The 27222-nt window shown below is 40.7% G+C and overlaps 1 protein-coding gene across 1 annotated transcript in view; it reads right to left on the bottom strand.

Moving 5' to 3' along the window:
• Positions 1-1092: 1092 nt before the first annotated feature.
• WIF1 (WNT inhibitory factor 1) overlaps positions 1093-27222 on the bottom strand; it is a gene marked incomplete at both ends in the record, with an annotated part of 37267 nt that continues 11137 nt past the window's right edge. The window contains 8 exons of the mRNA XM_082279768.1: positions 1093-1214; positions 3618-3713; positions 4308-4403; positions 7813-7908; positions 9258-9353; positions 10906-11001; positions 14112-14252; positions 20074-20182. Coding sequence (XP_082135894.1) covers positions 1093-1214; positions 3618-3713; positions 4308-4403; positions 7813-7908; positions 9258-9353; positions 10906-11001; positions 14112-14252; positions 20074-20182 — 852 coding nt within the window. The remainder of the gene's footprint in view (positions 1215-3617; positions 3714-4307; positions 4404-7812; positions 7909-9257; positions 9354-10905; positions 11002-14111; positions 14253-20073; positions 20183-27222) is intronic.

The following is a 27222-nucleotide window of genomic DNA, read 5'->3' as shown; positions in this document are numbered from 1 at the left end:
CAAAACACAGGACCATCACCCTTGAACAGGAAACATGGCCAGGGCTGGACTGTTACCTGCTGGGACAGAAGCTCAGAGAAGAATACTCTGAGTACCTGAGGTGCCACAAACTGGGCACACCAACATGGGTGACTGGTGGTGCTGGGGGGAAGGGAGGACCTGGTAGAGGACAAGTACAGGAAGCGAAGCATGTGGCCTTCCATGTTATCGCCTCCTTGGCAAAGCCACAAGAAGTTGCTTTTCTGAAATATTTTTAGGAACTGTGGGGCTAAAAGCAGACACAGGGAAAACAACCCCACAGTGCCACTGTTTTATGAGGGTGCTCTAGAAAAGCCATTGTCCCAACCCAGCGCTGATGAGACCGCAGGAGGCCACACAGAGCAGTACTCAAAAAACTAAAGCAGGATCTTTATTTTATACATAACCGTCAGTATAAAAAGTTTATTACATAAGAGCTGTTCTGTTTACAATATATTATACTGCTTCAAGCTGATGCAGAAACTTCATACCTTATAGCTCTACTTTGTTTACGATATATTATGTCGGTTAAATGGCGTCACTGAAGTTTCTTTTTCATACACAAAACTGTAAAGCCAAAAATAACATTGAATTGAGTTATTCAGTTTTTAAATTAGGCAACTTATTTATTTATTTTTCTTAGGGAAAACTCCAAGTACACAACTTGTAAAAATTCGCAAAATGCACCTTTCTTTTGTCTTAGGCAAATTACATCTGTAGTCATTGAAATAATTCAGGGTTAGCATCTACAAGGTTTTTTGATTGAATATTATTGCTTAATTTTTGGAAAATATTTGCAGCTATATAACCAAAAAAGGAAGTTTAAATGTAAATGAAATATAGTACAAAACACCATCCAAAGCACTGAAAGAAGAAGCCTATATAATCATGCTACAGAAGTATTTATAAAACTTAAAAGGAATAGTAATTGTCAGCTCAGTGGTTTATAATGAAGCTAATAAAATTCCAGCCGGTAATCTCAACTGTAATGAACAGCATTTTAACATTCAATCCATGAGAGGTTAATGAAGGCTGTGAACTTTGTGTAACACGAACCATTTCAGATGTTGGAGTTCACCAGATATAATTGGATTCGGGTGGAACGTGCCTCTCCTCAGCCCTTTTCGGTGAAGGTGTGTGCTGCCTGTGCTTGCTGCCTGCTGGCCTCAGGGCGCTCAGACCGCTGGCTCCGTACCCTGGAAAATTATCCACTTCAAGAAAAAGAATCTGCAGAAGTGGGCTCGTGATCCACAGCTAATATTTCAAGTGGAAACTGTCTCACCCATTTGAAAAATGATTTTACTTTGCCTTACAAAAGTGCTCATGCCTCTCTGTTACCCCTCAGGAAGAACAAAATCTTGCCAGACAGAAAGATCTTGACCTGGCCAGGAAGCCCAGGGACCTCAGCACACCCAGGCTGTCACTCAGCCCTGGGTTCACGAGTGTATCCCCCACACCAGGTAGGTGACAGTCATGATGATCTGCCAGCAAAAGGCTCTAGAATGGCGTGTAAGCAGCCCCCTGGGGAGAATCTGCACCAGCTACCTGAGCTGGGCTTTGGTTTATGGCTGAATGCAAAGAAAAAGAACAGCAGTGATCGTAAACACCTGGGAGGGGGGGGAAAGCAGCTTGAAACAGGCTTAGTAGAGTTGCTTTGTTGTAGAAAATGAAAGTGAACAATAAAAATGGAATTCAAAGCATTATGTTGTAATTCTTTATGGGTTAATTTACCCATCTCATTACTTAAAGCTCATGGAAATTACTTTCAATAACAGAGTCCCCTGTTCAATTTTTTACCACTTCTTTTTAAGAAAACAGCTTTACCAAGGAGCCATTCATTTGACTGAATATGAAACAAATCTCTCAAGCCAACTATAAATCTCCTCTCAAGATCTAGTGATGTTTGGTTTCAGTTGAAAAGAGAGAATTGCAGTGCATGCACATGTATGGACACTTAAAATGGGGGTGAATTTTGCCCAAATGCCCATTTCATGGTTTCTTTGCTGAATACAAAGAGAGTTTTGCTGTACTAAACACAGCAGGACTGTACCCAAACTCCAAGTAATGAAGGATGAAAAACCTTGGAGTTGACAATAATGTGAGACTATTGACTTCTCATCACAAGGCAGGTATGAGCTTTGGTTTTGTTGTACAGGTAATTACTTCTTTGGTGATGGTCACCTAAAGTATGCATTTGTTGTCATTTGCTATCTGAGTTCTTTCTAAGAAGAGTATGAGAGGACGAAAAAGTTCATACTGAACTTACGAACTGTAGTTCATATTGGTTCATTTTCATACATCTTTTTTCTAACCATAGCTTATATTAATTGTATTTCTCCTTCAGAGAATAGCATGAATACTTAAATACAAATCCACTAGGTAACAGCTGAAAAGCGGACTCCCAATTTTCACAGCAAGCCTAATTTTCACAGCAAAATCCATCTTAGTTATATAATACTCACTTTTTAATGAAAATACTATATTTATTCCAATACATTTTGGTGTGACAAAAATCATATGCATCAACAGGTTTTAATAAAAGTGAACATTCAGTGGATGCTGCAACGTGAGTTTCACATTTCTTATGGCTGATTAGTTTTGTAGCTGCAAAATTTTTCACCTTTTTTATTATTGGCACATAAAAACCAGCATATGAGTTGGCAGCCAATAGTGATAAACGTAGGTATCTTATGGGAATATATAAAGATTGTATATTGAAGATCTGATGTTACAGTACTGTTGCACATGAAACATAAAATTAAATCTGAAGTTCTTACTGGATATATCCAGTTGTATTTCAAATAATTATACAGTACCATTTTAAGCCCAGTGAAATGACCAATTGCTACAATAGATGGCAAATGCACCAATAAGCACAACAGAAATTGTTTTGAGAACTTTAACTTTGCTTTGGAGCAATGCATTTTGTGTGCTGTGGAATATGGGTGGGAAAGAGGAGGAGAAAACTGTGAAGTTGCTAAGCACTTGTTTCATATTCAATCGAATGAATGGCTCCTTGGTAAAGCTGTTTTCTTAAAAAGAAGTGGTAAAAAATTGAACAGGGGACCCAGTTATTGAAAGTAATTTCCATGAGCTTTAAGTAATGAGATGGGTAAATGAACCTATAAAGAATTACAACTTCTTGCATAATTCTTCAAGTTTTCCCCTAAATTTCTAAAGGACATTCTATTTTTTCTGAGTTTTAATCAGTTTTAAAACACATCAGAGTTTTACTTATCAAAATGCCTATGCAACACTTCAAAGCTATCTGATTTACTGAGGAGTATTGAAGGGCTTGGATCCCTCCCATACTATGGGTGGAAGACATGCAAGGTCCTCCTCTGATGGATACCAGATTCTGGAATTTCTAATACAAAAATGATCTTGGTAAAATACTTTCAAATTATAATGAGTTTTTTTAAAGTAGGTAAAATTATGGAGTATTGAAAACCTTTTTGTTTTTTTGATTGGATTAAAGAAAAAAAGGAGTGCATTATCATAAATGATGCTGGAAAGGCTCTTGAAGCAGTCATTTCTGTATAGCATTGGGTGTGTAACACCTCAGATACGATGACCCTCAGGGTTTGTTTCTCACTTACTTTTATTGCAGTGTCTCCCATGCCAGCCTTCTTTGCACTGGCATTTGTTGGGCTCCACGCAGGTGCCGTACAGGCCACAGCTGGGCTCACAGACAGCTGTAAAAAAGTGAGCACATACACCTGACCTCTTGACATTTCATCCAAAGACAGTCACACATTTGCTTTCCCTGCTGTTTCACTCAATAGGTTGGTCCTGGCACAGGCTAGGTCTCTCAAGTTAAATCTATGCCTTTGCACTGAGTGCAGTCAGAGCCCTGACACAGTCCACACCCATCTCTTTACCTGCAAGGTCTGGCTCAGCCTCTGACAGACAGAATCAGGTTGTATAGCAGAGCTGGGCATCCACCAGAACCAGTGGGAGAAGGAGAGTAGTCCCCAGGATCCCTCTCACAAAGTGTTCTCATTGTATTTAAACATGGCAAAGTAGTGACATTTTATTAAGCATTTCTCTATTACTAAACTGCTATTGCTGAGCTGACACACTGCTGTTTTATAGAAACTCAAGAGGACAGAAGAGACTGTGAGGAGACTTCTATAAAAAAATATTTCTGGTTTCATGATTTCCTTAAGTCTGGTGTAAGCTGTATGTCCAGAAAGTTAAATAACTTGAATTACTTTGACAACAAACAATTAGTACTGATGTGAGCTTGATGTTCCCGCAAGGACTGATGGAGTGGCTTTGGTACTTACGCTTTGAACACAGGTCTCCCTGGTAGCCTTTGGAGCACTTGCATTTATTCTTACCGGTACATTTGCCTCCATTTCGACAGGGTTGATGGCATTTACCTAGAAATCGAAAACATAGACATAAACAACAGTCTTAGTCCCCTGTGTCTACTGGAGACAAGTGTCTGACGAGCTTGCCTTGCACCAGATGTTAGAGTGTGCACTATGGATCCACCAGGAAGACTCTGCAGCAAGCCTGTGCTTCCAATTTATAAGACTTCTTCTTCTTTGAAACTATGGTAATAATCTGGCATGGCCAAAGCCTGTGTGACCTTGCAGCTTTTGCCCAGATTTGTGCCACTCTGACTCTGCACAGTCCCCCATGTGTCCGGTCAGTACTGAGTCCTGCTCTCCTCCCCCTTTATGGGGGGGCAGGCAGCACTGCCCAGACTATGCAGTTCCAAAGAGAGGGATCCAAACCTGAGGGGCCCTAGCACAAAAAAAATCTAGTGACATCTGAGAGCAATAAGATACTCAGGAATTGCCAGGTATGGCTGCTACTTGCAGACAATAAGTAGATTGGCCAGGCCTGTCAGCTTGTAGCACAGGCTGGGGAGCACCGCAGTGCTGTGGACAGTGCAATGAGGGATGTTCCACACGGCAGCTCAGAAACTAAAGGCACATTAAATATACATGCCCTTCTTTCCTGTTTACAAAGAACAGAGCAACTTTGCTTACAGTAATTGGAACTGGCAGACATTTTTCCAGGCTCTTGGTCTGGAAATTACTTTCCCTCACAAACAGGCTTTGCCAAAGGCGTAGGCTGGGTCTGGTGTTGTTGTTGCAGGAAGTCTTGTTTGGCCCTGATAGCCTGGGACTGAGGCGGTCCCCACTGGTGGGGGAGATCCACACTCAATTTCTTGCTGGGCATGACACACCAAGGACCTTCTTCAAACCTAACGTCAAATGTCCCATCATCAGACTGCCTATACCTTGTTAGAATTTGTCTGCAATACTGAACTAATTAAATCTTCACTCATCTCTAGGAGGGGAAGCACAGCACCCATGAGCTCAGTCACTCCCAGGCTGAGGGAGGCTCACTTGTCACCTCGCTGGGCACTCTCAGGCTACCAGGAACTGCACCCTCACTTCCCTGCCACCTTGGTGCCAGTATGTACCAATGCAGCTTTTCTCATTGTTGTCCAAAACCATTTTTATCTTTTCTAATGCCACTACACTTTCTAGATTCTTCAGAAAAGAGAAAAAAAGGCACCCTTCCTAGATTCAGCACTAATATTTACCTGAATCTGAGTGCAAAAAACCTCTGGAACCTGGGGCAGCAAACTGCTTCCTTTCCCCTTTTTCCCTTTCCTTTTCGTTTTCCCTTTCCTTTTCCTTTCCCCTTTCCTTTTCCCTTTTCTTTTTTTTTTTAAGAAAGGTATTAACTGAGACCTGCACATGATAATTTAAGCATCAACACTGGCTGGCTGTGCTGAAAGCCTCATTTCATGATCACAGACTGCCCTCTTGGGAGCTCAACATCACAGGCAGCACCTGCTCAGGCCTCAGCCCCTGCAGACCTCTGTGATGCACATGTGTATTGTCAATATAAAGGAAACACTCGTTCCTATTGAACATAATTATTTTAATAGCCCTGAAACAAGTTTCATAAGCAGGTGATGGAACAAACTGTGCTAAGGAGAATTTCTGTAAAAGCTCAATTTCTCTGCAGAAGCCTCTGTGGAGGGAAAATTTAGGCATTCTAATTTGCAAACATTTGCATCCCAAGTAATTAACAACTGGAAAGAGCAAAAAAAATCCATGAATTTTCGTAGTTCTTTAAGTAAATTGGGAGGATATGGGTCAAGAGATGTGACACCAACTTCCACCAAGTTGCAACAGGCAAGCATTTGGCTCAGCATAGCTCAATTAACTTTGGACTAAGATATTGTCACAGAATGAAGGAAAGAGTAATAACTCTCTCTGTTATTGACTGAGAAATGGAAAAAGCAGCAAAACAGCTGGTGACAAATAGGGGAGGAATCCAAAGCCAAATAAAACTCTCTGGATTCAAAGTGAAACACTAATTAGAGACAATGCAAACCTATAACTAGAAAAAAATCTGGAAGATTGTGAATGCTTGTTAGTGTTGTAGACTGGGTTCAGCAGACTTCCCAGGAGTCTTACAGAGGGATTCAATTATTACGCAAGCACTGAAAACCTACACACAATGTTAAAAAAAAAAAACAACAAAAAGCTTGCAATTTTCAGAAGATGGCTTTCTGCCTGTTGAAAGGTTTTCTCTCCTCATTATTTTAAGAATCCCATGACTGAATGTAGCTGGCCGTGGATCTAAGAAAATGGACTGAGTTGTGTTTCTGCTCTGGTGTTTCTAAGCCTCTTCTAGATTTTTTTGCAGTCTTCCACTGCTGTGCTGGTGCTGGTGCAGTGCCCAGAGGTGATGACAGCTGTCAGTCACAGTCTAACAATTGCAGTCCTGGCTTTACAAGAGCCAAAGTAAGTGCATAGCTTTCCTTGCTCTCACTGACATGGTCCCAGTTTAGGTCTTAGCATACCATCATCCTGAATTTGTTTTTCTTTGTACAGGAACTAGCCTACCACCTGTATTTTAATTAATTTAATTTGAGTTTCACAGGTAAACCTTTCCTGGAAGTCAAAGCAGTTGCACTTATCCCAAGCAGCAGTAAACAAATATGAGCTTTAGCTCCTCAGACAGATCAATTAAATGGCCTGCCCTTAATTATACATGCTGTAATAACAGTTCTAAGAATTCTCCTCAAAAAACCACCACCAACATAAAATACGTGCTTTTCTCTTTAAATCAAACTTTAATCTTCATCTGAAAAATGTCAACAAAGTTGACTGTTTGGGGACTGAAGAAATAAAAGGGGTTCTGCCAAATAGTCAAATTTGAACTTGATGTAAGCAAAGGTAAATCCAGAGAAAACCCACACTGCTGATCTTGTGGCATATGATCTGAATTTATATCAATGGGCAATCTTTTTAAACTTAAAAACAATAAAGCTTTGCTCATTCTTTTTCCCTAAATTTTTAATAATGTAAAAAGGAGTTGCAAAATACCTTAGTAATGCATAGAGATAAGGTGAAACATTTACATACACCTATTGTTAACCTACACGTGAATACTGAGCAAAATGTAGGTCTTATAGTATCTGTGTACTTCCTTTGCATAGTAATTCACTAAGCCAATTGCGTATTGGCTGACAGCAAGTTAAGAGTTTATTTCCACGTGTTTCCAAAGTGATAAACAGTTCCTAATTGTGAGAAGAGCTTATTTCTACTCATGCATATTAAAAAATCAGCATTTACATATCCTAGGCCAAATACTGCTCTTCATGCTCCTGTGAAGGTGCTGGGGAATATCAGTGGGATTATTTACAGCAGGGAAAGCTTTCTTGCACAGTGTCCTATTAGAAGTTCTAAGTCAGGCACTGACACTAGAAAAAGCTGATGTAAATGAAAGCAAGCACACAGAGATGCTACTCACTAATTTCACATTGGTCTCCTTCATAGCCTGAAGGACAAATGCATTTTCCCAGATAGAAACACGTGCCTCCATTGAAACAGGTTGTTGTACAGTTTGCTGAAACAAATAAAAGAGGAACAAACTAAGTCATTAATATGAACTAGGTCTAACTTGGACAATGTTCTCTGCTGCTCATCATAAATAAACATTGAGTAGGTTGTAAAAGCAGGATTAACCTCTTTCCATCTGGTTTACAAAGTAAGACTGAAATGCAGTTGTTCCCACATAATGCTTTACACGGGCACACACACAAGGCAGTATAGAACGAGACAAGCGAACAATACCGCAGTGAGCTCTCTGAGGACAGACTGTGCTGCATCTTTATCAACCCCCCCACATCAAGCTCTTTGAAGGATTAAGGCACTATTGCTATTGAAACTGCCAGCGTCTGATAAAAGGAGCACAACCTAGGACTGGAAGCTACTTCTACAAGAGGATACTTCACTACAGTTCTTAAGTAACGCTTTGACTAAAAAGAAACCTTTATGAGTTTTTCTGTGTGGTGACATAGATGCAAATGCTCTGTCTTTCAGCTGCCAAATCACATTGTGTTGGATGTGACTTTTCACCAAACAGCTGGGATTCACATTAATCCTTCAAGACATTGGGAGCGTTTAATTTAATTGTGCATTTGAAGCGCTCTCTAAATGTGGTAAAAGTCTGTTCAAATACTAGATACAAGACATGAGGGCATTGACACCAACAGTTTGTGCAAAATAACAGGAAGGTTCCCATTATTTTGTTTAAAAGTCCTCTAGGACCTTTTTGCATTCAGTCTTTACTTCATACAGACCTGCAACAACAAATGCAGCACAATGTTCTGCTCTGCCATGAGCAGGTCAGTTATATTTCTGCAGGAAACGACTTGGTTTTTGTCTACATGGTAGCTTAGACTGTTCCAAATTACTGTTCTGAACAACTGATTGCTCATTTTTACCCATCATGAGCCCCAATGCAGCAATAAAAAATGAACAGCCTGCATATTTTTTCATGAGTCTAGATGCAGCACATTAACATACTAAATAATTAGTAAAATTAATTTTACTACAGGAAACTAGACCTCAAATAGAGATTTTTTTTTTTTTTTAATTCTACCCCCCCCCCCCCCCCCGCCACCCCCTACCAGAAATATAAGTGATTTTTGTGGTAAGATCCACAGTGAATCATCTGAAGGGATTATGCAAACTACCCCTCACAGTGTATGGATGCCTGCAAATTCCTATATTCTTCCAGGAGCTGCCAGGCTGTGCTACAGCATCTATTTTAAGAATCACAATATTTTTAAAACTTACTTACTTATTGCTTGCCTGACTTTCCCAAATGCACTCCTAGAGGGGAGCTGCCATAAGTGAATAAAGAGAGGCTGCTGGGTGCAGAGCCCGGGGCGGGGTTTAGCTGGCGTTTACCTTTGTCGCAGTTGATGCCGTAGAACCCCGGGGGGCAGATGCAGAGACCGGGTGTAATGCACAGCCCGCCGTTCATGCAGCGAGGAACACACAGTGCTGAGGAAGGGGAAGAGCAGAAAAAGCATTGCTGGTGGGACAGCAACTGGTATTTAAATACACAGCACATTGACTCGTTAAGCTACTTTTCCTTCTGCTTATTGTTCTACATCACCTTTGCAAAGTGCCTCTGATAGGGGGTAAAATCTATTGCATCTTTGGTTTGTAACTGGCAATTTCTGTGTAGTGCTACTAAAAAGTGAAGGCTAATTTAAGTTCAAATCTGATTCCATATGTAAGCAGAAATTGCCTCTTGTAGAGTTTAATACCAGACAGGGGAGAGGAAAGTACCCATATACACCTACACACTCTGGATATTTAAAATCCCATCAGACAAGTCCTCTCTATAACTGTATTCTGGTCCCTCAGCTGTACAGGCAGCACTGTCTCAGAGGGGCCAGTAACTCAGTGGGGTTACCAGGCAGGCTTTACAATGAACCTTCCCTACTCCTGCATACCTGAGCATAAGCATGGTTACCTAATTTTGGCTAGGAAAGCCTGCTGCACAGCCAAACTGTCCTGCATGCTCCCAGTGAATCTTCTTTGGAGCCCCTGTGCTCTTCCAAGACATCTCTGCCTTGTGGCCATCCCCAAAAAGCTCTTCAGGGACGCATGTTAGGGGGCAATGCTTCACTTTGTGGTTGCCCAAAATTGGTACATGCAGCGAGGTTGGGTCCATGCTAGTGTGTTAAATATCACCCAGCATGAGGCCAAATGGCCTCGTGAAATCATCTTGTGAAATTGCTGGTGGCTCAGCTTTGTCTCCCCTGACCAGCAAACCCTCCTGGCCATGGTCCTGGGATGAGTAGTGACCACAGGTTCTTCCCAGGAGTGAGTTTGTAATGGTTTGTTGGAAGGTAAGAGTTTGTTAAACATACGAATGTAAGCGCTGCCAGTTGCCCTCCAGGCTAGAGAACAGTCCTTGATCCTTTGTACTTAATATTTTTGATGTAGCCAGAGCATCAGGGAGTGAATTATTGTATTGGAGTCACGCTGTGGAGGGACTGCCACTGGGAAGAGGAAGGGAGGGATAGGAAGATCTAGTTTCCTTGCCAAGTCACACCAGTTTTCTGGTCCTTCACTCCTGGAAGTGTTGGTTTGAGATATTATTCACTAATGGAAAAGAAAGAAAATCTTCCCTTCATCTTCCCGTCTTTGTTTTCAGCCTGCTTACAAATCTGATCTTATCTCCAAATAAACAAACGCAGAGCAACTAAAGCACTGTGCTTTGTTTCCCAGCTAGTCCTCATTAGCAGAAGAATTTTATTTAATCTTCTTGCCAGACGGATTCCCTGTGATTAAGGATCACTTAACTATTGCATCAGTTTTTGTTAAATGCAATCTGTGAGAGGGAAAATATTTTTCATGTAAGCAACTCGTATTTCCATTAGAACATGGATGATAATAACAATTCACTTACATGTTTTAACTCAAAATATATGAAGTCTTCAGAACAGTCCATTCTTAATTTTAGGAGAGTCTACAGTGCAGGAGATACAGTTTTCTCGTGATTGATGTAAAGAAGAGAGTTGAGATTTTTTTATTAAATTACCTTTCTCACAATGAGGCCCGTAAAATCCATCAGGACATTCACAGACATGTCTTTCATTGCAAACCCCTCCATTTCTGCATCCTCCTGGACATTCCGCTTCATAAAATATAACAACAATCTAAATTAAAACGTTATATACTTCAGCTGCCAGCCAGCTCTCAGTAGGTTCAATATATGTCTTCGACACAACAGTAAAACATTTGCTGGCAGACAAACACTGAAGAAATGGAAATTCAGCTAAGATTTCTTTAAGATAAATTAGTTTCTCTCCTAGCAGTCTACAAATAGAGGTTCCATCATGTGTTCACATGTGTGATGTACTTGTTGACGGACTGTGCGTTTTGATTGCTCTGCTGCTCTACAAGCGCATGAGCAATGTGGACGCTCTGCTTGATCCAGTATGTTCTTTTCTGCGTGGAAATGAGCAGGCAGCTTAGTGCAGAACTGAGCAGACAACCCAGTGCAGAACTTGCATGGCTGGTTAGACCTGCCCTTAGTGTGCAGGACCAGTTTCAAGTTCTGCAGCCTGAAGTAGACGTCACTGCAACTTGCATTGCATTAATTACCGCATCTGTTACTACTGAGGTGACAGTGATGAAATCTCTGTTCATATGAAAGCATGAGCATCAAGACTAAATGAAACAAGGCCAAAAAGAAAGATGAAAGCATTCCTGCACAATGGTCCTGTTTCACCATCAACACTCATTCATATCTCAATTATTGATCAAATACGTAAAAGCATTTGGCAACACTCGCAGGATTATACAAGGATGAGAAATACCTCTGGGTGCCACCACCATCCTCAAAACATGAGAGTCCATCAAACAAGAAGACAAACTAAATCAAACCCAAAAAGGACTTCTGGGTAGAAAAACAATTACTCAAAAATACCTTCCCAGATCCCTCACAGAGAACAAGGCAGGCAGGAGAGGCTGCCTCCTCCCATTAGAAGAACTTAACATCACTAGGGATCAGTTGTAGGCACAACCTCCTCATCCTGATGCTCTGTCGTGTGACATTCCAAGTGAGAAGGTTCAAAACCTCTGAGGTAAAATGATATGCCTTAAAAGTAAAGCTGTTTGCAGCTGTAGTTATAGTAGTAAAGGGTTTTTTGGTCCTCCTGTGTTCTAACACTGTACTCTAGGACTCTTTCTGGAAATGCTTCTCTCTTTGTACCCAAATGCAGAGCTGCTATTCATTACCAAAAAAATGCATGCCTAAATGCATACCATTTCAAGCAGAAAAATAGGAAAACATAATTTTTTTCTTTGTGACCACCTCTTAGCCACAACAAATCCTCTCTTATCCACAAAATCGCTCCCTTGCTCCCCTCACTTCCTCTGCCAAGGCCTTTCTGTATGGCCAAGAATAACTGGAAACAGTGACTAGGGCCCTGACAGGAGAAACTGGAGCTCTTCACCATGTATGATGTCTTTCAGAGGAAGGAAACTCACCCCTACTCTAACACCAACCAAAAGAAGAAATAAGAAAGACATTTTTATCCTTCTCAGCATCTGTCCCAAAACACTGCAGTGTCCACCTTACCAGACACTGGGCAGAAATGGGAATTATTCCAGTATGGGCTGGAAAAGATGATGTGAGAAACTCCTCCTCTGCACGTCTGTAGAGTTTGGAAAATCTTCCTTGTGTGTCTCAGCTGGCTCCAGAAACAAAGGACTGGGACAATAACCAACCCCAGGTTTATCGAGAGGTCATATGATGTAATTCTGCTAAATTGTTAGAGATTACAACTCATATAAAAATGGCAACAACAAACAATAACACAGAAACGATAACTTGGATGAATGCTACTACTAAACTGAGCCCTTCCTCTTTAACACACTGTTTTCCACAATATAGACCTGTAACTCTTCTGTCCTTGTTAGAATACCCCAATGCTATTTCCAAAGTTTATTAAGTTCAGTATCTTTGAGCTGAACTGAAAATAAGAAGATAGGAAAAATTTTGTGCTGTATTTACACCAGGCACACAACTTCATACATGAGATCTGGCTGATTTTGCATCCTTTAAGCCTCCATTTTTCTTCCTGTTTCTCTGCCCACTTCTCCCCCTCCTCCACTTTCCCTGGGCTAATTGGCAGCATCAAGGCTTCAAAGGAGACAAGCAGCTTTTCTATTTAGACGTAGTGAGGTTTCAAAGAATAAACAGCTCTTGCTCCTGCTGTTCGCCCTTCAAAGCCACACTACAGCCAATTATCTCAGAGAAAATAGTGTAGAGAAGAAAATGTGAGACTGTGAACGAAGATTTAATAGGAGAAGAATAAAAATCTTTTCCTTTGTACATCAGCCCTGTCATGGGTTAATCCGATACAATTGCACATGATATGGGATAACTATCTTATCTTAGATACTGATTTTTCGATTTCCATAGCCTCAGCTTAAAGTGATAATTATAGTTGTTTGTGGTGTATCAAATTCAAATTAATCCAAAAAGTCTTATTACATAGTGTTTATGGTTCATAAATTGGTTGATTAAACAAGTGCTCTCCCCTCCAAGCCAACTCTGCAGTAACTTCATGCTGCTCTTCTTCTGTGTGCTTGCTGCTTGATGACTCAAAGTATTGAACACCAACTTCCACCATTTTACTGGTATCGAAAGCCAAGAGGTTGCACCTGAGCTACAGAGAAGGTAAAGCCAAGTTTTGCAGAAATTTTCTAATTTAAAATTTTTGTATTCAGTTTGGATGCACAAGTTTGAGATGTAAGTAACTAAAGGCACCAAGTTGGAACTAAGGCACTGATAGCATTAATTGATAGCAATGTCCCCACTACAGCCCCCAGAAGATCAGTTCCCCAGATGACGTGCCCTTTCTGGAAATATTAACCTCAGCCTGCTTTCACAGAACTAACTCTCCTCCAAGCACTTCAAATCATTTGCTAACAGGGGGTTTTCATATGATACATCTCTATCAATGTCCTTAATGTGATGAGCAGTGAACAGGAGGAGGGAGAAATGTCTCCAAACCAGTCTGTTAAGGGAGCTCAGTAAGAAAAATAAGTCATTTACTCAGAAGAGTAAATGACCAGCAAATGCACACAGAGCCAGAAAGCCTGGAAATCACCAAGATTGCTACACATTGTGTGGCTGCTTTATTTCCAACCTCTCTAGCTCTTATCCTAAATGAAACACAGGACAGTTAGGTGACCTGGTCTAACAGCATTCCAGCATGTTGTCTTCAGTGTTACCTTGCTGACAGGTTTTAAAGAAGATGGCATTCTGAGGTGTCTGGAGAATAATATTGCCTTCTGAATTCATTATGATCACGTTCACTTCAAATGCTGCAACCCCATCTTGTTTTCCAAGGCAAGGAAATCCAACCTGAACAACTAAAAGGATAATAATAACAGTAGTATTTATACTTACATGCACATATATATATACATATAAAAGCATACACTGAAATACTAAAAAAAATAGATCATAAATGTATTTAAGCTTTGGAGGAATGCCATTGATGAAAACTTTTAACACAAAGACACAGATCACTTTATTTAGAGATGGCTCTAGGGTTAGAAGTACAGCAGCACAGAAGAGCTTGTGCTCATTTGCTGATATAACCCCAACAGTCTACAGCACAGACAGCAGTCTTAACACAACCATACTTTTCTTGCAGATGAGGAAATTACTCATGTGGAAGTATCTAAGGATACATCAAAACAAGCTGGAAGCCTACTTCTAATTTTCTGAGTTGAACTGCTCATTTCTGAGTCTAAATTTTCCATGCTGTCATATGACTTCTGTAAAAACATATATTTTGGGAAAAAAAAAGTTACTTTAGATAAGTTTTCTGGCTTGGATATCACAACTAATACCTAAATAAGATGCTTATCTAACCAAAACTTACTCCATGAAGTGTTGGCAAAATGGTACACTAGATAAGTATGATCATAGGTGCAGTTTTTAAAAAGAAAGCATAGACACCTCACTCTGACAGAACTAGTTAAGTATAGTGATATTTGGACATTGCCTTTCCAGGAAAAGTATACAAACACTTTTGAAATACAAAGAGTTTAAGCAAATAATTAAGGCCAGTAAATCTGGAGTATTTTAATGATGAAGTAAGCCAAATACCTCAGAGCTATGGAATTCTCTGCTGTTATTGTCACAAGTGATCTTAAATAATCTTCGGATGAAATGATTTTATCTCTTTTCTTCAAAATTGGCTCTTCTTAGCTGCTTTGTAAGTCAAATCCAACTAACAGAAATTGTTTATTCCTTTCTTTTGAATCTGGCCTGAGATTTCAGAACTAAATACTGAGCTAACAGCCTTACATTTGGGTTTAGATTGCTTGTTATAAAAGACTTTGCAAGCCATAATTTGGCCATTTTTTTATTTGCTGCCTTGGTAAAATACCAAATAATTTATTGCTGAAACACATTCTGCTTCTGGTAAGTCCTACAAACTGAAAGGTCCCTTGAAGTTCTCATTCTAAAGAAATTACATAGTTGAAGGGTTTTACACCAACCTTTTCAAAGACCAAAACCAGGCAACCACGTGGCAAAAAGGAAACTCTTACAGTGGATTAAATACATTTTAAATGCAGTGAACTTCTTAAGCTGTAGTAACCTTCTTACAGGATAAGTGCAGAAAATCAGTGCTTTGATTGGGATGTGTTTTAGTTGAGTAAATTGCAACGGGGAGGAAGACGTGGCAGACTTTTAATGACAGCGCTATAGCTGTATCCAGATTTCACTGATTGGTAGCAACCCCTCTGAGATCTGGCTGTGGTTTAAATGCCTAGGGAAAAATCCAGCAATGCATCTCTAGAGACCAAGGCCACAGGTTATAAACCTTTTATTGCAGCACTGCCCACCCTGGAAGGGCCAAAATTTTTTGACTTGCAATATGTCTGAACAGTTAGGCACACAAAAATGCAGTACAGGACCCACCTGTGAGCAAAAACCACCTGGATCCTGGCCGAACTCTGTGGTGGTTCAGAGCTGAAATAAAGCCCCTAAACTCTGCCTCAATCCTTGCATTTTTATGCCTGTTTGAATAATGCTAAGTACACACCAATAGCACTACAGTCAAACCAAAGCACAGAGAGAAGTCCCTTGCATCAAAAAACACAGCCACAAGCTCCCATGACCTAATACAGTGCTGACCAGGGCTGGGGTAGGGCAAACCTCACCTCTGGTCCCTGCTTCCCAAATTCAGGGTGCAGTTTACATTTGTCCATCACTGGCTAAAAACAAGGAGAGGGAATCACAGAGCTGTACTTCTTTCTGTTAACCATCTTCCTACCACCAGGCCAGAGAACAGCCTCTCCTGCACCTATAAATTTCTGCATCCTCTGGAGCACTTGTTTCCAGGGCTGCAGAGCAATGGCTCTAGCAGGAACAAGGAAAGTTTAACTAATTTGAAAAGGAACCTAAGGAAACCTAGTGACTTAAACCTAACTTAATTTTAGGTAGTAATTACAATGCTCTCCTGGGATGCAGATGATGCAGGTTTAATACATTTAGTCTGGGAGGTCATGGCTTTTCCCATTGTTCAGGAAACCAAGGTTCCCTAAATTGTCTTTAGCAGAAGCAGTCTGAGAGTAACTCCTGTGTGTCTGCACAGCCCTTCAAGTTTGCAAGAAATTGCTTTACCCACTAGACAAATATGCCAAGGCCACCATCAAAAACAACCTTTAGTCCTGGGTGGGACTTCCTAAGGGACATCTCTGAATGACCAATTTCAACAGAAGCAGGCATGAAAGTTCTGGAGAATATACATACACAGCCCACTGTCACTCTCTACCAGCATGGTGGAGAGAGCAGAGATGGTGCTGCACTCAGAGAAGACACTGATTTCTGCCACTGAGCTTGGAGAGATTTTCGGCATCTTTGGGTGCTCAGTGCTTATATTTTACTGTTTCAAAACCAGCAGTAGGCAGGGAAAGAACGTCTCCTGAGCCTGGCTGGTGGGCTGGTGGGGCTGCATGAAATGCACAAAGTAGCACTGTGCCAGCAGCCTGGCCATGCCAGCCTGCACCGGCACTGCACTGCCTGGGTCAGACAGGGACAGGAGGGGCTGACTCGGGCCACTTAGGTGGCCAGCTCTTTCTCAGTCACACGCCACTACATTGCTTCTGGGCACAGACCTGGAGCTGCGTTTACCTCTCTGAGTGTGGTGTTCAAGATGTTAATCATTGCCACAAAAATGACTCACTTTGTTTTGGACTTGCTAAACCTCAGACTGAACCACTAGACCTTATAGACTTTCCCCTGCAGCCAGAAATGAGCAGCCAGCTGCTTCTCATTGGGCAGATATCCACACTCCTCTCAAACATCTTCTTTTAGACAAGCTGAGTAGTCTTAGCTCTTTAAGCTTCCAGTGGAAAGCATCTTCTACAGCCTTCTTAACATCTTACCACGTGTTTAGGTGTAACAATATCCATGTTGTGAGCACTGAATCAGGTACCAATCCTGGGATTTGGAATGGGATTTCCAATAAGTTTAAGGAATCTAGGTGGTTTAAATCTCACTTAAATCCAAGGAGAATTTGGTACCTCATCTCAGGATATACTGAATTAGGGAAAGGTAAGAGAAGGACAAGGTTGCATCCAATGAGGAACAATTGGGTAGGTTGTGACTCTTCAGTCTGGCAAAGAGAAAAAAAAATTCAGGGGGTACATAATTGATGTGTACAAAATCACGGATAGGACCAACAGTATGGATTGGCTACCGTCTCTACCAGTGCATGGACTAGTGCCCATCAGATGAAGCTGCTGCAGCCAGACTTGAAGCAACAGGAGGGGGATCTTCATGCAATGGGTGGCAGTGAACTCCTTGCCAAGATGATTGGAGATAACAGAAGATGATATGGACTCAAGGAGAGCCTGAAGAATACTAGAAAGAGAGATCTGTAACCCATGTGGGTTTATAAAGTAGACAAATCATTTAAGACACAGGAAATCCTCCAAGCTGAAGGTAGTAAAAGCTGAGAGTGTAAACAGAAGTATCATGTATGCTTGTCCTCCTTTTGCCCTTCCACAGGTCTTCTTACGGCCACCATTGGCCATAAGGCAAAATAGAGGCTAGAGAGGCCCTACAGCACTAAAGCCGTTCATATGCCTCATTTGGAGGTAGACAAATATCCTCAAAGAAGTTACAAAAGTCCACTGATTTTTATAAAACCATTGGTTTCAATTACCTCTGAATAAGGTATCTGTCAATCCTCATACTTGTTTCCCACAATCATGTTTACTATAGCTGCCTTTCCTCTTTTATTTCTCCTTAATTGTCTTTAAGGGCAATTAATTGTCTTTGGGCTAAAACACTTTTTCAAAAAGCACCAACTGTTGATTTGTACTAAACACAAGCTTGTGGTTGAATTTCTTCTGACATCTGTATGTGCAGAAAAATGCTTTGGTAACGCAGTAGATCCAGGCAAACTAGACTAGATTTGCCAACTCTGTTGTGCCAACAAATTAATTACAGCAATAACTACAAAGTAGCAAACAACCACTACCTTTATAGCATGCATTTACTTAGGACTACAAAGTTAATTTTGGCCAGCTAACAGGCAGTGTAAAAAACCCACCATCATAGTAGTGTCTCACCATCAACAGTGTACATGCTCCAAGTACTGTACAGGTACTGATTATCAATTGCTACTAAACACTGGAGCACTGGAACGCCAAACAGGACTTAAATACTGCTTATATGTGCAGAGGTGCCCTGCACATGATCCATGGAAGGGAACACCATGGACATGCCCCTGTTAGTCCTGGAACTGAGGTGCTGATGCTGCCAACAGGTGAGTCCTTTCGGCTTTAATAAGGCCTCCCATCATGATGGTTAACAGACCTTCTGCTGCAACTGTGAGATCTCATCTCTGGCCTCCCTGCACTTGTAGATTAAGTTTTCCTAAACACGGTCAGAAGGGGTAATTTTGGTCTAGCCTTTCTAGATAGTTAAAAATTAAAGGAGTAGCTAGCTTATATCAGAGTGCTGAGTGCAGCAGAGAGTGCTTCTCACATATCTCACCTGCTTTATATCGAGATGGAAATAATGCTTAACAAGAATTTGGCCTTTATGACTTTTAAGTTGCTTTTAAGTGTCTTTATTTGGCATTTATTGGGCTTGCAACCAATTCAATTGCAGCAGTTGTGGTACAAATATCATAGCATCTTTCACCCAAATCTATTTTCAATACTACTCCTTCAATCCACACTGAATGTAGAGACCAATCACTCATGCTAAATTCCAGGTGTCACAGCAAAAAGCTGTATTGAAACATTACTTCAATGACAATCTAATGGCAAGGTGAAAATGGAGAATATTATAAAAAAACTTCCAGAATTTATCCACTGAAAAAGAGAGAAGGAAGAAAGACTCATCTAAGATGAAAACTTGTGTGACAGTGCTTCCTTCATAGTCCAATCCTCCTGTTTCATTACTCATTTCTTTCCCACATTTATCCCACAGACAGGCTAAGGCAATTTAGGAAACCATGAACACTAAGGCACTACTGTCATCAAGAGATGTATTTCTGCCTCCCTACCAGAGGCTACCACCTATGAATCCTGAAACAGTTCACATAAACTGTTATTCATCCACTTCAGAGCTAACCAGATTCAATAATCTTTCATGGAAAGCTTTTTTACTCTGATCAGCTCACTACGCAGCATGGTGCTTCTGAAAGACTTGCATTGGCTTGGGCTCAGCCTCTGCTGTGGAGCTGTAAATTCCAGTGAAGGACTAAGAATGCACAACTAAGGGATAAATGATAATATCCTAAACTAGAACTTGTGTCTTTGAGCTGAATGCCTGGTGACCCCAAATGAAAGCAAAACATATTCGAACTGCAACCCCTGAGAAACAGAATAATTTGATAACTTTTCCCATAGTGATCAAAGAATTTGTTTTCCAAAAGTTGCACAACTTAAGTAATAGCATTCATGAATTTTATGCAACACTTTTGCACAAGTTTCTGTTGATTTATCTACACATAAAAGCTTCATGTGACTTGGCTCAGACAAAATATGCTGCTGTACTCAGGCAAGGCATTTACAAACTGTTCAGTGCCAAGTACTGTGGCAAGCATTTCTTTAGGCAATAAACTTCAGAACTACAATTCATAATAAGATATTTAGACTTTACTGGCTGTAGAATATTTTTCACAGAAACAAAATTTATAATATCAACAGTACAAACCTGATGCTTTATGAGGAACTGTTCCAAGCAGGGGGATATTTATAGTTGGATCAGCCATTATGCCTTTATCCAAAGACTGCAAAGACAGGAACTCATAGTAGTACTCAGCCTATGACAAAATAAATGAAAAACCTATATTTATTTTAGTTGTATTCACAGAAGGAAACTATTGAGCACACAAACTACAGCAGAGAAAAATACCACATTTTTTCATTATGCAATTCACTGGATTAATTTCTATAATTTCCCTGAGTGCTTCTTGGCCTAAACGTAATTTCCAGATCATTTCCTCTTGTTTCAGAGATTGCAAGTGACCATACATTAATCAGGATGCAGTGTATCAGTAAGGAAAATGGCATGCCTATAGTGAACAAATGTTATAGAGGGAAAATGTTTTTTACAACCCACACTGCTCATCTGGCAGACAACAAAAATACATGGACACTAAGCTAATCCTTAAAGCTGTTTTTGGGGCAGAATCCTCCTGGAACCAACTGGTGAGCCTGGATGACCTGCCCGTACCACGAGTGCAGTTTAAAGGGCATAGGCACATACAGCTGTGGCATGAGATTATCCAGGCTTGCTCTTGGTTGATCTGCACAGCACAGCGCACTGCCTTGGGCACACAGGGCTGGGCAGTGAGTAGCCACATTGCTGAAGTGCCACGCCAGGACACGTACCTTGTTTACAGCTCTGACACTGCCTTGTTCTTCCCCACTTTGTTACATTGTCCCAAGGGTGGAGCTGAGAGCTCTCCTACCAAGCTGGCTTCATGTCACTCATTAACTGCAACATAAATGATTTCAAGGAGTCCTAGAAAGTGTTGGCATGATTTAAAAACTACTTTCCACTACCTTAATCCTACCCCCAATAAGCACCTGCATTGTGGCACAGACTGTAGGCTTTGGTACTTTTGTCCATGGGAGCCTGGCCTCTCTGTTGAGGCATCTGTTCAAGATTTCTTCACATTTGACGCAAAGTGCCATCATGTGTTTGCAGTGTGGCTGTACACACCATGTACACACACCTGAGATGTATGCACCTCAGCCAGGCACTAGAGGCTTCCACGGCTGTCAACAGCACAACTGCTGGTGTGCAGAGCGAGTGGGAACGAAACTTTTATGCTAAATTGTGCCATCTCATTTACCATGAAGCATATAAGGGATTACAGGTAATTCTATCTGCTGCTCTCAGATAAGGGCTTGAGACCTTAGCATGGGCATTCACAAAAATGTGTTTCCATCTACTCACTGACAGTAGACAGTACTGTTCTGTCTATATTTTAGGTAAAACAGTGCAGCAAAGAGAGATTAAAGCCAAAATTTGGGCTGACAAATGGTAGCTAGTTTATGTCAACAAGATGTCTGCCCATGTCCTTAGCCAGAACACTGTCCTTTTTCTCCTATAATATCCTGGCTCCCTAGTAAAAGAAGGACATGGAGTTAAGTGGAGTGAGGCCAGCGAAGGGCCACAAAGATGATCAAGGACTGGAGTGTCCGCTGTACAGGGAGAGACTGAGAGAGCTGGGAGTATTCAGCCTGAAGAAGGCTGATGGGGGATCTAATCAATGTGTGTAAATAGCTGATAGGGGGGTGTAAAGAAGATGGACCCAGGCTCTGCTCAGTGGTGACCAGTGACAGGACAGGAAGCAATAGGCACAATACAGAAAACTCTGTTGGAAACCGAGAACACACCTTTTTACTGTGTGTGTGACTGCACACTGGCACAGGTTGTCCAAAGAGGTAGGTAGAGCCTCCCTCTGTGAAGATGTTCAAAATCCAACTCAACACAGCCCTGGGCAAGTGGCTCTAGGTGACCCTGCTTGAACAGAGGGGTGGACTAGCTCATCTTGAGGTCAGACTGTCCAGTCTCTGATCAGCCTCAGCCCTTCTGTGATTCTGTGCTCTGCTAAGTTGAGCAGAAGCCCTGCAGGGTGTGAGAGACCATCTCCCTTTAGCTCCTGGTAACACCAGAAAAACACTCATGGTCTGGGTAGAGAGCTTGTTATGAAATTCCTGATCAGCCCTGGCAGCACATCCACTTGCTCTGTAGGGACAGTAAGGAGACCCCATAACAGAGAGGAGACAGCATGAGGGGCTACACTCTGCATGGACTATCTTCAGAGGGTGTTGTGTAGGCACAGAGACCTCAGAGGAGGACTTACAAAACAATAGGACAGGAAACAATGAAAGGTTTTAAGTGGGGGTTAAACACATGGAGTAAATATGTGAGGGAGAGAGGACACGGAGAGAAGCAGTAAAACCAGAGATGAAAAACGAAATCTGGAGTAATGTTCAAAATGCTGCTTTTAATTAAAGACTTTTTTTTTCCAATACAATATACCATGCCAAAATATGAAAACAAGCCATAAAGTCAGATTGTGAACATTTTTGTTTTCAAATAAAACTTTGGTTCAGAAAAATAATTATATGTCTCCACACATCTACAGAATAGTGCAGTGAGTGAGTCAATCCTCCACTGTCTGTTTCTCATTGGTTAGCTTTGATCTTTGGTTGTATCTAAACCAGGTCATAATGAGTTATGACCTGGGATATTAAAAATTATGTTCTTACTATTCTAGTAAACAACAACTGGTAACTAGACCAAACAGCTCCACTCCCATTATTTCCATTCCAGACACACTGTTGTAGAAGGTCAGCTTATGAGCCAGACTCCCAATTTGTAGGAAAAAGACTGGAATTTCATTTTCTAGAGCCAATTTTCTAGAGCCTAAGGATAAAGACAAGAAGAAAGTTCCCTGTGGGAAAAGGGACCCATTGCTGCATGAGCCACAATACTCACTGCCGTTCAAGGAAGTAACTCCTCTAAGTAGGGTAGAGGTGTAGCAGTGGTTAGTGCCTGAGGCACGAGTATGTTCTGATAGCATGTCAGAAAGATGGAAAGAGACATTGCACAAGCAACAGGCTGCTCAGAAGGAAAGCCACATATTGCACTGGGGAAAGAGAACTGCTCTCACCATTTCTCTGCAAAGGTTTGTACATCTGCTGAGTTGACGAAAACTGAACTCCTTGAAATGATAGTATCTAAGAGCTGAAACACCTCAGGTAGATCCAGCTAGCATGACTTGAAAGTCATGAGCTGCAGAGTATGTTTGCAAATAGTGTGTATTGGATTGAGTTAGTTAAATTTTGACATAAAATATATACAAAAATCCCAGTCTAGAAAGGCTGCACAGTGAAGCAGGGTAGTTTAACTCCTCAAATCTGTGAATCAGAAACATGATTTGACTGCCATAAATCCTATCTATTTGGAAAAAATCTGTCTTGACACAAACCCTACATCGAGTTTCCAGTATTGTCCTGCTGTAATTGGAGTTGATTGCCAATTAACTTGCATTAATCATCATGACTGAAAAGCAAACAACATGCTCTCAGCAAATATTTACCATGATCCAGCCTACCATGAAATTTAGTGATGATGGTTAACTGTAGATACAGGTCCGTGCAATTAAAATATTGTCTAGTGACTACCATAATTTATGCTGTAAGTGGTCATTGTGAGTGACCTGGTAGCAAGAACAAAATTTGCTTGGATATGGTTGGGAGATAAAGGAAAAAAAATCCATAATCTGTAATCCCTTTTCCATTATAAAGGCACTCTCATGTTTTTTGTGCTTTTTTTTTTTTTTAAAGTCAGCCTATGGACTCTCTGGTATGTGAAGGACTAAATTTGGCAGTGAAGTTAAATCTTAGAGGAACAGTATGGTTAAAGGTTGTGAAGAAAACGGGGTTTGCATTAAATTGCTGATCATTGACAATTGCACACTTTGAATGGACAAAGGATTTTTGGCTTGACTTCAGGAAGCACCCAAGGAAGGGTATGTTTTACTTCTGTGGAAAATCTTTGTTTGAGATCCTCAGAAACAGAGGCAAGGACCCCTGCAGACCTTGTGTGAACAGTCTGGGGAGTTGGTTCTTGCAGGGAGCAGGTAGCCCCAAGCAGCTGCCCTTTAACTGTTCCCCATGTGGGTAAAGCCCTCAGAAGAGGGAGGAAATTTCACTTTAGGCAAATAATTCCTTGGTCAGGATTAACTTTTATGGACTTTGAAAGGCTGCTTTCTATAAATCAGAGGAATTTAAAAGGTTATAAAAATAATGAAGCCCTCTAACAAGTATTGTAGCAAACATCTGTTGGCAGTTTGGTTTTAAAAGATATACAGTTAAAATTCCTACAGGTCTCCATTCCTTGGTTCAAGATCTACTGCATTGAAGTACTCTTATCATTCAGATGTCATGTTGTTTCTGCCTGTTTTTTCTTTCATATTTAATCAAAGAATTCACAACAATATGCTTTATGTTTTCTTCATTTTATGTGATAGACAGGATGAGAAGCAATCGTAGTACCTAAAGTGAAGCAGAGTAGCTTGAACTGTTATATGTCACAGTTCAATAACCTAATGAAATCTGTACCCTTTCTAATTAAGAAGCAAATGTATGTTAGCTTTGGAAGTAGATATAAGAAAATAACTATATTTTCTTCTCATTATTTTAAAGAGATCTGTGCTGAATGTTTTGTTATCAATTATATGACAAACATACCTTAATGCCAACTTTCTATATTTAAAGAAACACACCAAAGAAGTTCCTTTTTACTGCAGATCCATGGATATTTCTACCATGCATTATCCATAGCAGATGCTCACAGCTGCATATGCCATAAAAAAAGTCACAAAGTGAGACAATGTATGTGTTTGTTAGGTGTTGGCAGCATGGACCATTGCTTCTCCAAGATACTCACTGCGTTAGGTCAAAGAAGTTGGTCTGTGTTCCAAGATGAAGCATGAAGCAAAGTGAGATGAATTCCAACAAAGAATATCTGTACTGTGCATACCAGGCTATTGAAGGAGTCTGGCCAGAGTAGGAATATGTACATATATGTGAATATGTTTTTACTGCAGTGCAGTCTAGACACTGCTGTAATGAACAACATAACGGAGCTTCCTTAGACAAGCAGATAATAAAGTGTCTGCCTACAGACTGCCTGTTTTTCTGCTTGGGACAGAACCTGTTAATTGGTCCTGTCACAGAGAGGGTAAACATTTTTCACACCTCAGTGTGACACTGAGAAACTTGCTGTCAGCCTCAAGAGGTAGACCTAAAATGGGAGGCATGCTTAACAATATGAAGTGATACTGAAACATGCTCTGAGAAAATCAGTTTACACAGAAGACAGATAACCCGACTGTCTTCCAGTATCAGCTGCTAAGGGTATGGGAATGGACTGAAGCGGCAGGGTTAAAAAACAGAGATGCACACAAAAGGAGGAATAGAGATAGTTGGTGTTTCAAAGGAATAAAAAAAGGACACAAATTAGAACTCAGAGATATGGGCAATCTCAAAGAAAAATACATTATGTGACAGTAGTAATTAGGCAATACTGGGGTGAAATGCTCACAAATCTGTAGAGTCTGTTCTATGCCTGCTTTCTTCACATTAAGGAAACCATGGCAGACTGCAGAAAATCCATGCACAAGAGTTTTTAAAGAATAGAGTGCATCCCTGCATGAAACTTTCAACAATAACTACTTGCGGTTTTAATGGTTTTAGAAGAATGGTATAAAACTCTATGATTTTGCCAATGGAAGATTACTAACTGGTGCTTAATGTGGCCTTCAGCTGTGGATGGCAGATCAGGTCCTCCAACAGAATTATTTATGAAATTGGGAAAGTGAAATTTCTTGTTTGTTTTTAAAAGGAGCCTCAGATTTTGAAAGGTCACATTACAGACTTCCAAGAATGCTTTGCACTGGGGAGATGGACAGAAAACTTTGCAGAATACATCAGCTTTTCCCCCAAATAATGAGAAAAGAATTTCTATAAAGATAAGGGATACGAAAAAATCACTGTCAAGAAGCTTGGTGATGTCACAATGTAAAAGATTTATATTATATTTATCATTGTTTCTGACAGTTGTCTGCTCTTTGGGAGACATGGGAAACAGGGCAGCTACTCAGTCATTTTGAGCAAGTATTTTCTCTCACTGGACCCTGAGCTCTGGAAGCAGTCTAGCATTTGAAGTGGTCATTTGAAACCAATCTCAGACTGGAAGCTGAAGGGCTTGCTAGAAAGACTGGGGTTGAGAGGGGCAGAGTTGAAAAAGAAGAATCCAAGTATACCAGCAGAGCGTTAGCTCTGAAAGTCATCATGGTGCTGAAAAAGCAGGCTCCTGAGACAGAGGGACAAATAAAAGCCTATTACACATTCCTGTCCATCATTAGCCTGCTAATGAAAATACGGTTTTGGTTTAGATCAGAGGCAACCCCTTGATGCAGCAGGTATCTGTGGTGGGGACAGTGGGGCCATTCCACCAGGCTAGAGCCTTGGACAGCAGCATATGTGCAAACAGAAGCACAGCAACCTCCTGGTTAAGTACAATCACGCTGAGACAAAGGCATGTGGCATGCACCATTTCTTTAAAATGTTTGTCACGACAAATTTACAGCTCCTCAGTGAGGAAAGTCTGGGGGTTTCTCACTCCTCTACCTTGCTTTATTTGGAAACAAAGAAAGCAAAAGAGCCCAACTTCCCATATTTAGACCTTTTTTGTTTAACACATTTTCTGTAATGCATGTTATTATAGCTTCACTAGAGTTACTTTTGAAAAAAAAATAAGCTGAAAGAAGACAAAATCATTAGGGTTTTGATAAATACGCACAGTTAATTACATCTTGAAAATTTCTAGCACGGAATGATATTTCTCTGAATGAACCAGGCCTGGTGCATGAACTTCCTTTAAATTGTTTACTCTTATGTCTTACGGATGAAAATTGTATAATTCTACTTTGGGGAGGGGGGAAAAGCAAACAGTACACCAAAAAGAGAAATATCATTAAGAGTTCAGATTTTAAATAAGTAAAAGACACATGAGCCTTTGCTATCTTCAAATATTTAACAAAACATATTGCTCTGGTATCCTGACAACTGGTAAAAGCTCTGAAAATTCTCCTGAAAAGCTAATTCTTGTTCCAGCACAGCAAGGCCCAATTCATTCTTTTGTCACCCAGCAAAAGATTAGTGCTCTCTGGTGGACATTTCGTGATCATGGACATTCAAAATAGAGTCTCCCAAAGCTAATAAAAAAGGAGAAAATTATTACTGCTCTTAGAAAAAACCCCACAAAATACTGTCT

The sequence above is a fragment of the Coloeus monedula genome, assembly GCF_965178545.1.
Source record: "Coloeus monedula genome assembly, chromosome: 4".
NCBI classification, from domain to species: domain Eukaryota; kingdom Metazoa; phylum Chordata; class Aves; order Passeriformes; family Corvidae; genus Coloeus; species Coloeus monedula.
Note: the sequence above shows the minus strand (reverse complement) of the source record. Positions and strands in the feature narration are given on the sequence as shown.